The 12,996-nt window shown below is 39.4% G+C and overlaps 1 protein-coding gene and 1 pseudogene across 2 annotated transcripts; one reads left to right on the top strand and one right to left on the bottom strand.

The window, feature by feature from the left end:
* The first annotated feature begins 498 nt into the window (after window positions 1-498).
* On the top strand, window positions 499-2,784 carry LOC110493690 (annotated as a pseudogene).
* LOC110493697 (galanin peptides) lies at window positions 2,440-6,696 on the bottom strand. Of its 2 annotated transcripts, XM_021568113.2 has the most exons (7): window positions 6,559-6,696; window positions 6,373-6,453; window positions 5,982-6,036; window positions 4,175-4,246; window positions 3,197-3,283; window positions 2,970-3,041; window positions 2,440-2,700 (listed from the first exon to the last, which is right to left on the bottom strand). In XM_021568113.2, exons 2-7 carry the CDS (start codon window positions 6,451-6,453, stop codon window positions 2,639-2,641), a joined length of 429 nt encoding a protein of 142 aa, XP_021423788.1. In that variant the 5' UTR covers window positions 6,559-6,696; the 3' UTR covers window positions 2,440-2,638. The 2 variants fall into 2 exon arrangements, with proteins under 2 accessions (XP_021423788.1, XP_021423797.1); XM_021568122.2 differs by lacking the exon at window positions 4,175-4,246 and having other exon boundaries at window positions 2,443-2,700.
* Window positions 6,697-12,996: the final 6,300 nt, after the last annotated feature.

The raw sequence follows: 12,996 nt of genomic DNA on the forward strand, positions 1-12,996 counted from the left end.
ATCAGTGTCAGTTCGAAAATGCAATGCTTAAACGCTAAATATTAATGTGAAAATGGTAAATGCGTTTGTATTTTCAAATCAGTGTGCATGATTCATGCCACAATTAAATTGAACCTGCTCTAATCACCCTACCTGTGTATAAAATAATATGATATATTATTTCAAAGTTGCTGAAAAATAAAATAAATAAAAATAACACATTTAGAAGGCAACAGGCAGGTCAAACTGACATTTTTTTCTGTAAAAATGGCAAGAAATAAGAAAAGAGTTGACAGACACTAAATCAAGCGCACCTCCCCTCATTGGTCCAGTCGGGTTGTTTTATAACCACACCTTCAGATTGTAACGCTACTAAAGTTCTGTCTGGACAGGCCAATCATATTTCCTAATCATCAAACAAAGTAAACTGACAGACATATTCTAAATAGTATGAATCGACATTTTTGAAAATGTCATTCTGTACTAATTACTGGGGCGTGCAGAGGCCTCGGTCTACAAATGGTGAAAGACCTGGCGAGAAGCATCGAGCGACCGACCACAATAAGTTACTGCGCGCAAACCACCCGCAGCACAGGTAGGAGAACATCATGTTCAACTTGTTTTATGAATTCCATCCAATTGGAATACACGTGTGAGGATATGTCTTGACTGTAAACCTAGGGATGCATGATAAAAGTTGTTCTTCATCGGGATCTTCATAATATTGCCAAATCCTACAAAGGTGTTTATATTGTACGGCTTGGTGAGTAGCATAGCCAACATAATTACGTAAAATAGAGCGCAGAGTAATGCGGATGGATTAATTATTTTGTTGGGGATATGATCCTATGTGTATCATGTGCCATGTTTGGTATTCCAGCAGATGGCGGAAGAGGCACTGTATTGGGTTTTGGCTTGAGGTTCCTCACAGGGCTTCTCTTTAAATTAAAACATTCAAGTAACTGATTACATGCTCAATTTTATATTTCAAGTACTCAACAGAACATGAAGAGATGCCAAACTGAAATAACCATTAGCTAATTAAACCTTTTCCTCTTAAATAAAAACAAGCAACAACAAAAATGGTTTGTTTCTTGTGAAGAATGTAATTTTTTAAATGGTCGTGCTCTCTTTGTTATCAGATGTTGTCAGCCAGTCATGTATAGACTCAGCATTTCACGAGGTGTCATCCATACTGGGAGGTGATGGGCTCAACTGCCTCATAAACAACACAGCTGATCTGAAGACAGTGACACCTGACGAATTTCGAGAGTAATACTGTTTCTACTCTTTTTGCCACCAAGGTAAATGTATTTGTTTCACCTCTAGAACAGCATGAATGAGAAACCTCTTAATTTTGTTGGAGTACAGAGGATCTTCACATACCCAAGTTTTATGACCGGTTCCCTACTTCATCTAAGAAACCTACATTGTAACTGTCCAGATCACATTGTCATGTTTTTGACTGAGTTGTTTATGTTTTTGGCTCTTGTAGGCATTTCTGCCATTGCTCCAGGCAGCTGCTGCACGGACCACTGTAATGGGGATCAGTAGGGCAGCTGTGATAAACATCTCTTCCATACTGGGCTCCATTAAGGCCAATTGGGGAGCCGGAGCAGCCTTCAAAAGCTATGCTTACAGGACCTCAAAGGTGAACAGCAACAGTAATTGTCCTTTTAACAGAGCCCATATAAACATTACAGATCATCTCCGGTTGCAATATTGGCCATAGGATGTTTGGGTGTGAAGATAATTAATCTGACTGTTTGTATGTGTACACAGTCATTACATGTCCTGTCCATCTCCTGTCCATCTCATTTTGTTTACATATGTAGGCTGCCTTGAACATGGCGACAAGTTGTCTGGCCATTGACCTGGAATCTGAAGGGATTCTGTGTATAGCCCTTCACCCTGGCTGGGTGCGCACTGACGTAGGTGGCCCATATGTGAGTGTCTCATACGCTTGGTTGAGGTGTTTTATGATTGGGTCCTTAATATGAATACATTATAATATATTTCTGTGTATCTCAATAAATTGACTGTTATGCAGCATTTCCTGTCTTTTATGGAATAGGTGGATTTGAGTGCGGAGGATCATCTTTGCTGTCTCTGACAGAAAAGCATCATGGGGGATTCTTCAACAACTCTGGAAACAAGCTACCATGGTGAAGCTCAACTTTGAAACAGTAACTTGTGTAATGTGCAGTTGTACTGCCGACAATCCACTGGGACAAAACACTGAGCAGAGATCATAGAATACAACGCACAATTGCAACATTATGCTGTTAGGTTGCTCTGCAATCTCTGATTTCTTTGTATTTAGTTGGCGTGAGAGAGAAGCTGGAGCCTTGACATTTTAAATTTGAGATTTAAAAAAAAATCTGAGTTGTTTTGGTTGTTGCACTTTCTAAGGTAATCTCACTGTTTGCATAGAACAACTATATACTGTATAATCAATATATAGGAACAAAAAAGTATTGCCATTCAAAAAGTTTTATTCAATACATTTCTTTCAAATTATAATAGGAACATGTTTACTCTGTATAGGAGATTGTTGTAAATCATGACACCAGTATCCAGTATAATGGGATATGCACAGACAATGTACTTTGCAGGCTTTTGAAGAGTTGAGAATAGATCAATGAATGTTGAAGTTGAACTAGGGCTGACTCATCTCTTCTGATGTGAGCAAGGAAGGCAGGGTATCCAGAGCTCCGATTTCTGCAAAGTAGATGAAAAAACATTTGAGTGAGCACAGTCAGATGGTTATATCTGATCAGGACTATGCTAGTAAGTTGTTCTGTTCCAAATATGTTTTTAACTATATACTGCCAGGAATCTGACTACAAATGTAAATATTAAATCAAAATATGATCATTTTACTCTGGAACATGTCAACATAACCGTTTATGATATGAATAAAACTCCTGATGGAGTACGCAGTCATATATTTTGCTGTAATTAAACATTCATAACAGACATCAACTCACCTTTAAGTTGCATGTATGATAAGAAGTCAATGACATTGTGTAATACATCCTCATCTGTTATTCTCAAGGAACCTGCAAAATTAGAGATCCTCATGAGGTGTAGAAGACACTGAGTAAAACAGACTTACTGTACTGCAGCACTCTGAACGTTGGATTTTCCCTCTCATAGGGTCTATAAACTGTAGGCTACAAGCCCCAGGTTTTACATGGCTGTTAGAGCCTCTCACCTGATTTGAAGTCATAGTCCCGGGGCATGTCTCTCTTACCAGCAAGGCCATGCTTGTCACTGAGCGTCCGGTGACCGTCGATGCCATCTGAACAACAAGACAAAATCATAGTTTGCACAGCTGACTTTCACCCATTCCCTAGATGAAATCCCCTTCATTGCACACCACGCACAAACACCACAGCCCTGCCTAAAGCCTCAAGGCACCCTTGTAATTTATGAGCGTGCGTTTTTCCTTTTATCTGTCATGAGTCTGAAAAGCAACCTGCAGGGCTTGAGTCTCGGAATTGCTTTACAACTTATATTCACCAATGGAATAAGTGAAGGATAGGCACATACACATTTGAGAATGGATACAGAACCTAAAAAGGAAATAAATATTAAGGAACAGTCCAACCACATGCTAAGAAAAAATAAATAAAAACCAAGAAAGCTAGGCTAAATGAACGTTTGGAGAGTAATTTCATTCACTGTGCATCTCACAGAGCACATTGCTTATGTTTTTAATTTTAAAGCCAAAAGGGGCAAGGTGCAGACCAGAACATGGTTGCAATACCACTCCCCTTTCACAACTTTAATAGAGGTTTAAGTCAAGAGGGCTAGAAAAATGCACTGAACAATCATGTAAGTGCACTAATTATCTGAATTGTAATCCTTGAATTTTTACCTTAACCCATAGCCTCAGTCATCACACATCAAGTATAATTAAATACTAAAATAACATTAGCATCATTGTCTTTGTTCTCACAGTGCCTTTCTGAGATTTAAGCTCCTGTATGACAATTGAATCATTCATAAACAGGTAGAAATATAAACTAACAAAGGGACCATGGCCGTGATAAAACACCTCTGCTTGGTTGTTTAATACATTATGAGACATGAAATACGCTTCATCTGGAAACAGTAAATAAGCACACAGAGCGATGCGTCACAGAGCAATTCCTCCGTTGACTCCAATGTCCTGCAGGAGCTATCTTACATTGACTTAGCAGTTCTTCTCTCCCCCTTACGCTGGGATTATCCTTTATCTGTATTAGGTGATCAATACGACCTGAAACACAGGGATGATGGCATTTTACCTGAACTTACAACACTGACCTGTGTCTATAAAGTAGTGCACACTGAGTATTGAGATGTTTAAATTAACATTGTGCAGTTAACCACTTACCGTCATTGGCATTCAGCTGACAGATTGGATTAAATGTGATATTTAAATAAATCCTCAGTTAAAAGTACAAAGTTGCATATGACAGAGGTACTGCATATTGCATTTGTGTTTGAAAATTAAACTAGTTTAGGACATATTCTCATTCTTTGTTGACAAGAATCCATTAACCTTTGGAATGAATAGGTTATCCTGTTTAAAGCAGATACCTTCCAAAATATTATAATATAGTGAATATAGTCAGGGATGACAACTTAAAAGTCCAATAATTACACAGAACAAGTATGTTGGAAACCATCATGCCACATCACACAGCCAGGTGAAAAAGTGTACAATGGGCAAACAAATATGAGGTTAAGACTAGGAGAAAGGAGTTGACTGTTGTGATTGAGAGGCTGTACATGTATATATTGTTAATAAATTAGAAGCGGGGTTGGGTACTTTCTAAATGTAATCCGTTACAGTTACTAGTTACCTGTAGAAATTTGTCATCGGTAACTTAACTTTTGGATTACCCAAACTCAGTAAGTAATCTGATTACATTCAGTTACTTTTAGATTACATTCCCCTTAAACTGCATTAGAAGAAGACAAAAATGTATGTTACCAATTGAACGACATCTATTGCAGGATAAATCAATGTTAAAGTTTACATAGCTGGCCATACATGGATGTTACATTTTACTTTATGTGTTGGTTATGTATACTTCTTCTAATCCATCGCTTTCTACTGCATCTTTACATTAATGTATATCATTTATAAATCCAAAAATGGATGTAGCAACTACAAATTGCCCCTTTAAGTTTATCAAAAGTGTGTGAGTTTGAGCATGTGTCCATTAGGCCTATGGATTTATTTTTTTATCAGCATGGATTAGATTGAGCAATAAAAGCCCTACATTTATCCATAGGCTGGGATCCGCACTATGCAGCTGTTGCAAGAGCGCATTTTTCTCTGGCTGTCCACTGGTTTAAAAAACAATGATTGATAAGCAGCTTACATTTATTGAATTCAACCATTGTTGGGTTCAAATATACTTTTAGATTTGTGAACAGCCATCCTCAACAACCACAATCCGTAAGGCGCAAATAGCTAAATGAGAGCAGCAGTGTGATTCACATCACTGCGCTATGTAGATATCAATAATACGTGATATCCGTATCGCCCTAGACTACACCACTGCTGTCATCCTTACCTCTAAACATTATTCAAATTGGATAATCGTTGGATGCCGACAGCAGTCGCACCATTGGAAGAAATGTGTGGACTGTAGCCTACAAAATCCTATTCCTGCTCTTTTCCCGCGATCCATCAAACACATTTAGTGTGTCATCATAGTGGCATCAGACTTGTGGTCAGACTCCCTCAGGTGGAACAAATTGAAACTTGAGCCTTTTTTCGATGCTGGTTTGAATTTCATTGAGCAATCAGAAGTGTCAAATAATTTTTTCGCAAACATCCTTTGTGAATTTAAAAGTAATCATCTAGTTTTTCAAAAGTATCTGTAATTACAATATGTTTTGCTTGTAACGGATTACAGTTACCGTTTTTTGTAATCCCTTACATGTAACGTTACATTATGTAATCTGTTACTCCCCAACCCTGGTTAGAAGTCACTTACGAGGACCCAAAAGGTAGCCAGCACTGTTCAGTGTCCATCCTCGCTTCTCTTTAGCCTGCGATCACACACACACACACACACACACACACACGCTTAAATCAGATTCCTTATACAGACTGTATACTCATCAGTTAACTCAACAAACACACACACACCTCACACTACAGTATTTCACTTGTGAATAAAAAAAAAATGGAATGCCAATTGCTCAATTTAACTATATTGCAATAACTCGATTCTCTCAATGCCACGTTATGGTGTTAAGTCATTAAAACGTTAATATAATGTTTATGTTGTTTGCAATAGCCTAGGCCTACTTCTAGTTAAAACAACGAGAAAATCACAGCATTTTAGACAACATTTTTACAAATACAATACAACGTTGACCTACCGCAATCACTAATCCAATTGTTTCTGACAGAGCTGCGCAGAAAATGAGTGATATGCAAACTACTCCAATAGACTTCTGCATCTAAGGCAAGATATACAAAAACATTTTAGTTGTAGAAAATCTCAAAATTTTAGAAGTTGAAAGTCGCAAAACAAACATTTATAAAGAAGTCTTGAATCTGCTTACCTTTAAAGTTTTGTTCAAGGGTGGAAGAGAAAATATAATGTAAACGTCTATAAGGCTTTATTCAAAATAGGTATGCTCATAGATGAGGAGAGAACTTCAATGTCCATGTAGTGATTCTCGTTTGGGTTAGGATGATTCTGGTAGCCTTTTATAATCCCCAAGCAACTACAAAAAAGTGTAGGGGGGATAAAGCGTAGGGGGGGTCCTACCTGTTCCTCAAATTCAGACGTCACAACCACCTACCCCCTCCTGTAGGCTTAGTGGTCATGTCACGATTAAATTACAATAACATCGTCATGTACTTTTTGCAACCTGAAACATTGAGTTGGACAGTAGTTCTGAAAGTCGGATCAATTTTCTCATTAACAGAATCTCACGTGATATCATTTGTAGAAAAAACATTTATCGTGTATGTCTAAACTAAAACTGCTATAAGATCAGTGAATCTAAAATATTTATTTTAGAGCCTCTCAGTGGTTAAAATGTCAAAATACAAAACCTTTACAGACAAGGAGAAAGTTAGAATCTTTCCATGGATTTGTGGACTGATCCATTTCAATTATGAAAGCAGGAAATACTGAATCAAAGGGCGATATCTATTTTGTGACAATAGATTGGAACTTTTCTGTAGCCTTTATCCATAGATAGTTGCCATAAAATATTAGTTTGAAGGTGTTAAAATAACACTTTTCAGAAATGGTTATAGGTTACATGTATATGAGATCAATAAGAGGGATTTAAATGAAGTTCTTTATTTAATTAACAGATCAGAAATAATGAGAGCATGACTTATATGAAAATGTTATCCTATCATTGAGATTAACTAGTCATACTGGAGGATGGTATTCACAAGCTACACTAGATAACAGACTAGAAAAGCCACTCTCAGGGCACCATGACCTTCCATTCCAATGACAGTACAGGTCAGCAGCCACCAACAGAGCGCAAAATGGGACAAAAACAGGGTGTAACAAAGGCAGGAACCTTAGGGCTCTTTGTAAAATGGTTTGTCCGTTTTTAGATGTTCGGTCTGATTCTGCAACAGGCATGGGCAGTTCGGTAAGTTCTTCTCTACATTTGTCATTGGTCTGTGTGGGAAATCCTCCATTGTAACAAGCATCACACCTTGGGCAATGTTCTGATCCATTATGACATGAGGAAGGAACTCCATCCACAGAACTCAATGCTGAAGATCTATGGCTGTCTCCTTTCACATTGATGATCGGAGTATTTATCACACCACCACACAATCCATGTGTTGATGTTTTCTGCAGGGAGAGGTTGCTGAAGAGAAAATCACGTTTTTATGAGCACTGTTCTGACTCAACACCTTGTATTATACAATCTACACTCCATCCTGTACCAACCATACAGGACAGATCTATTTGGATACAACCACTTTTCCAGCTAAAGTCCAGGCCTACCTGCTTTCGATGTTCTTTCCTTGCCTTGTCTTTAATTGCAAAGTCCTATCACAGAATGGCCTTAGCTCCTGGACTCCAGGTAGGGCTCTTGCACAGGTAAGGGGGTTCTTGTCTGGAAGAAACAGTGCTATAACCCCATCCTTGGTAATTGCAACACATCCATATCTGCCGTCACTGTTTAACTGGACTACGCATGGTTGTGCTTTAGAGAAACGTGCAACTTCCGATGCAGGTAATGGTCTTTGTTTCTCCGAATCAGAGGTCTCTCGCCGTAGTTCACAATGCATTCTTTTAGCAGACAATCCATTGGGCAACATTTCAACCTCTGCAAGTTGACCATTGAAGCCTGACAGTTTTCTTCTGACTTTCTACAATATTAAATATCATAGATGAAGTTAAGGAAAGTTCCTAACTCTTTTATAAAGTAAAGTATTCCCAAAATACATGATTTGCATCAATGACGTCACGTGAGTCTGCATACATTTGCACTAACCCTTATTTTCTTTGAGACTCCATGCCCTCTGTGTCTGCAATGATCGCACATTTTTACAGTTATTTTACAAGGGCTAAATTAATTACACAAATTCTGGATTTGTGAAAGACTGCTTATTACAGATTATAGCAGTGGCTAAATGTATAGTTTCGCAATGTAAACGGACAGCGTACTAGCCTTGCTTGTCCGAGACAGCTCCTGTGTGGAGCGCACTGTCGCGTAACGCACTGGCTGTTCAACCAAAGGTAGCCGATGACGTCACGCGATCATAAAGCTCGAAACATCGTTCTAGCCTAGCAACGTTAAATTGAAACGTTTACACTGGTCTCTCGGAAATTTGGATGAACTTGGAGAAAAAAACGTTGTCTCAAATCCCAAAATAAATCCATGAGGTAAGTTTATTTGAGTAGTGTTTTTAGCTTGCTAACGTATGCTAACGTTAGCAAGCGTATTTTGCCCACAGAAGCCGTTGATCAGCGCAGTGGGAAAGGGGCTCGATCTCGTATGTTTGTGTTTTCCTAGCTACTGTAGCTAACTAGCTAACTGCTGCAGTGGTTGGCTAGTTTCTGGCTTCGTTGCCACGCAAGCTAACCAGCAGTGTCGTGTAGTAGCTAGTGATCTAAAGTTAGCTAACTAACGTTACATGTAGTTTAACTAGCTAACGTTAGCTAATATGAGTCATTTCTGTAATTAGCTAGCTAGCTAAATTTGAGTAGCTTGGCGGTAGTCAGTATTGAAGAAGCTACCCACTGGGCAGTGGGCACACCACTTCAACGTGGATAATTGGGTAATATTTGGTTGAGACATTGTAGATCAATGCGATTACAACCTATATTCACCCACTCAAAAAGCTAGTTGAATTTCCAATTCCAATGTGTTATCACTATGCTTTCAACCACCTAAGAGCACAACCAAATTCCAATGGAAAAACAATGTCTGATTTGTTGTTAGTTGTTAACATTACCCAAATGTTTATCAATGCGCGTTTTGACACAACTAAAGGATGTGCTTAATCTAGTGCTTGAATAGTACCATCTGTGCCACAGACTTGGCTTGCTTTAATTCCAGTTTGTCTACAAATGAATCAAATCAAATTGTATTTGTCATGTACATGTGCTTAGCAGATGCTATTCGGGTGTTGCGAAATGCTTGTGGTTCTAGCTCTAACAGTGCAGTAATATCTAACTGTAATATCTAACAATTTCACAACAATACACGCACATCTAAAGTAAAGGAATGAAATTAAGAATATTTCAACATTTGGGCGAGCAATGTCAGAGCGGCATAGACTAAGATACAGTAGAATTGGATAGAATACAGTATATACATATGAGATAGTAATGCAAAATTTGTAAACATTATTAAAGTGACTAGTATTCCATTATTAAAGTGGCCAGTGATTCCAAGTCTATGTATATAGGGCAGCAGCCTCTAATGTGCTAGTGATAGCTATTTAACAGTATTTAACAGTCTGGTCTTTTTGGCCTTCCTGTGACATCGGGTGCTGTAGGTGTCCTGGAGGGCAGGTAGTTTGCTCCCGGTGATGCGTTGGGCAGACTGCACCACCCTCTGGAGAGACCTGTGGTTGCGGGCGGTGCAGTTGCTGTACCAGGCAGTGATACAGCCTGACAGGATGCCCTCAATTGTGCATCTGTAAAAGTTTGTGAGGGTTTTAGGTGCCAAGACAAATTTCTTCAATGTCCTGAGGTTGAAGAGGCGCTGTTGCGCCTTCTTCACCACACTGTCTGTGTGGATGGGCCATTTCAGTTAGTCAGTGATGTGTACGCCGAGGAACTTGAAGCTTTCCACTAGAGGTCGACTGATTATGATTTTTCAACACCGATACCGATTATTGGAGGACCAAAAAAGCCGATACCGATTAATCGGACGATTATTTTTTATATTTTTTTAACATTTGTAATAATGACAATTACAACAATACTGAATGAACACTTATTTTAACTTAATATAATACATCAAAAAAATCAATTTAGCCTCAAGTAAATAATGAAACATGTTCAATTTGGTTTAAATAATGCAAAAACAAAGTGTTGGAGAAGAAAGTAAAAGTGCAATATGTGCTATGTAAGAAAGCTAACGTTTTAGTTCCTTGCTCAGAACTTGAGAACATATGAAAGCTGGTGGTTCCTTTTATCATGACTCTTCAATATTCCCAGGTAAGAAGTTTTAGGTTGTAGTTATTATAGGAATTATAGGACTATTTCCCTCTATACCAGGGGTGTCAAACTCAAATACCCAGTGGGCCAAAATGTAAAACCTGAACAAAGTCACGGGCCAACATTGAACAAATTAACCTTTTAATATGGACTCAAACAAGTTTTGCTTTAACATTGAATATGGAACAAGCATCGCTTATTACCATACAATATATAATTTAATAGTGGAGACATGCAAAATCGAATTTCAAATGAAAAAACACATCAATGGCATTCATTTATTAAATAAATAACATTTAAATAAAAATTGTATGCTTCTTTTCTATTTGCAGCCTTCTGATTTAAATACCAAAATAAACTTTTTCCACTGGCTAATAATTTTACAAATAAAATGATAATAAATCAATCAACCATTCAAGCCCATGCCTTGTAGCAAGAAAAAGTGCATAAAGAAAACGTTAATTATTGCACACTGGTCTAATCTGATGTGCCCAAGCCAGATACCTGGCATCTCTTCTTGGATGCTAGTTCATCGATGTCTGGGCTCAAGCTCTGAGCTGAAGAAATCCTCAGTATCGAGCGAAGATGTTCATCAGTTAGACGTCTCCTGTGAGTTGTTTTGGTCGCATAGATAAGTGCTGCCGAACATGGAGAGCATCTGAGCAGCTTGGGTGCGGAGCTGAGGCATTGTGTCAGGGATGAACCGTGGAAACTGTGCGGCGCCCACAGCATCATACTTTGACTTCAGCGTGTCGTTGCACTGGAGTTCAATCAGCTCCATTTGGATGTTGGTTGGTGCATTTTCCACATCAACTGCGAAGGGATTACTAAGCAGTTCAAACGTGCATTTCTGGGCATCGAAGTCGGCAAATCGCCGGCTAAACTCAGCGGCGAGAACACTGAGTTTTTCAGCAAACTGTGCGCATGGGAACACGGCGGTAGAGATCTGCGCTTTTATGGATTGGCAGCAGGGAAAATGGCAAGGGTTTCCTTGCAGCATCTGATTCTCCCACAGGCACAGTTTAGTTTTGAAGGCCCTCACTGCAGCGTACATGTCTGTGATGATGCGCCCCCGCCCCTGAAGCTGCAGGTTCAGCGCATCGAGATGGCTCGAGATGTCACAGAGAAAGGCCAGCTCACACAGGAACTTTTGCTCCCGGAGCTCTGCTGTATCCTTCCATTTGGTTTCCAGGAATTGACATATTTCCTCACGCAGCTCGAAACATCTGTTCAGTACTTTTCCTCTGCTTAGCCATCTCACCTCTGTGTGATACGGCACGTCTGCGTATTCCGAACCACACTCCTCCAGAAAAGATTTAAACTGGCGGTGATTTAGACCTTTGGCTCTTATAAAGTTAACTACCTGTGTTACTGTGGTCATAACATGTTCCATCTTTAGGGCTTTGGCACACAGTGCTTCCTGATGTATGATGCAGTGGTAAACAGTTAGCTCACCTGCACAGTTCTCTTCCCGCATCTTCTCCCGAACCATGCCCACCAGTCCACTCTTTTTACCGCACATCGCTGGCGCACCATCTGTCGTTAATCCAACGAGTTTATCCCACGGCAGCTTTATTTCAGTTACACATTTGGAAACCTCCTCAAAGATTTCCTTTCCTGTGGTTGTGCCATGCATTGATTTGAATCCTAATAGCTCCTCCGTAACACACAGATTTGAGTCCACTCCACGGATGAAGACTGACAGCTGAGCAGTATCAGATGCGTCGCAGCTCTCATCCACAGCGAGGGAGAACGCAACAAAATCTTTTCCCTTTTCCATCAGCTGGTCATACAGATTGGTGGCAAGATCACATGTGCGATCAGCTACTGTGTTCCTGCTCAGGCTCACGTTTGAAAATGCTTGTTTTTTCTCTGGGCATACGAGGTCACAAACCTTCATCATGCACTTTTTCATGAACTCTCCCTCATTAAAGGGCCGGGCTGATTTTGCGATCTCTGCTGCCACTATATAACTAGCCTTTACAGCAGCCTCGCTATGTGATGTGGCTTTTTTAAACATATTCTGTTGTGAAACCAAACTTCTTTTCATCTCCTCTACTTTCTGGCTCCTTTGAGTCATGTCCAGGTCCTTGTATTTGTCATGGTGTTTCGTTTCATAGTGTCGTCTAATGTTGTACTCCTTACTTACAGCCACGTTGACTCCACAAACAAGACAAACAGGTTTGTCTTTTACATATGTAAACAGATATTCTGCCTCCCACTTGTCCAGAAAGCTCCTGTTTTCTGCCTTTCTTTTCACCATTTTTGGGAAGGGTTAGCTCGCTGACAGTTGTAGCGTCTATGTTGCTATGACTACTGTCACAGAGGAGAGAGCGTTTCTGGG

The sequence above is a fragment of the Oncorhynchus mykiss genome, chromosome 2 (assembly GCF_013265735.2).
Source record: "Oncorhynchus mykiss isolate Arlee chromosome 2, USDA_OmykA_1.1, whole genome shotgun sequence".
Classification (NCBI taxonomy): domain Eukaryota; kingdom Metazoa; phylum Chordata; class Actinopteri; order Salmoniformes; family Salmonidae; genus Oncorhynchus; species Oncorhynchus mykiss.

What these genes read in the sequence shown, in the direction of transcription:
- LOC110493697 (XM_021568113.2), bottom strand. Translation starts at nt 6,453, where the DNA reads ATGCAGAAGTCTATTGGAGTAGTTTGCATATCACTCATTTTCTGCGCA. An exon ending in CAATTGGATTAGTGATTGCG is followed by an intron (nt 6,037 to 6,372) that starts GTAGGTCAACGT and finishes GTGTGATCGCAG; the next exon opens with GCTAAAGAGAAGCGAGGATG. An exon ending in GGACTATGACTTCAAATCAG is followed by an intron (nt 3,042 to 3,196) that starts GTGAGAGGCTCT and finishes CTAATTTTGCAG; the next exon opens with GTTCCTTGAGAATAACAGAT.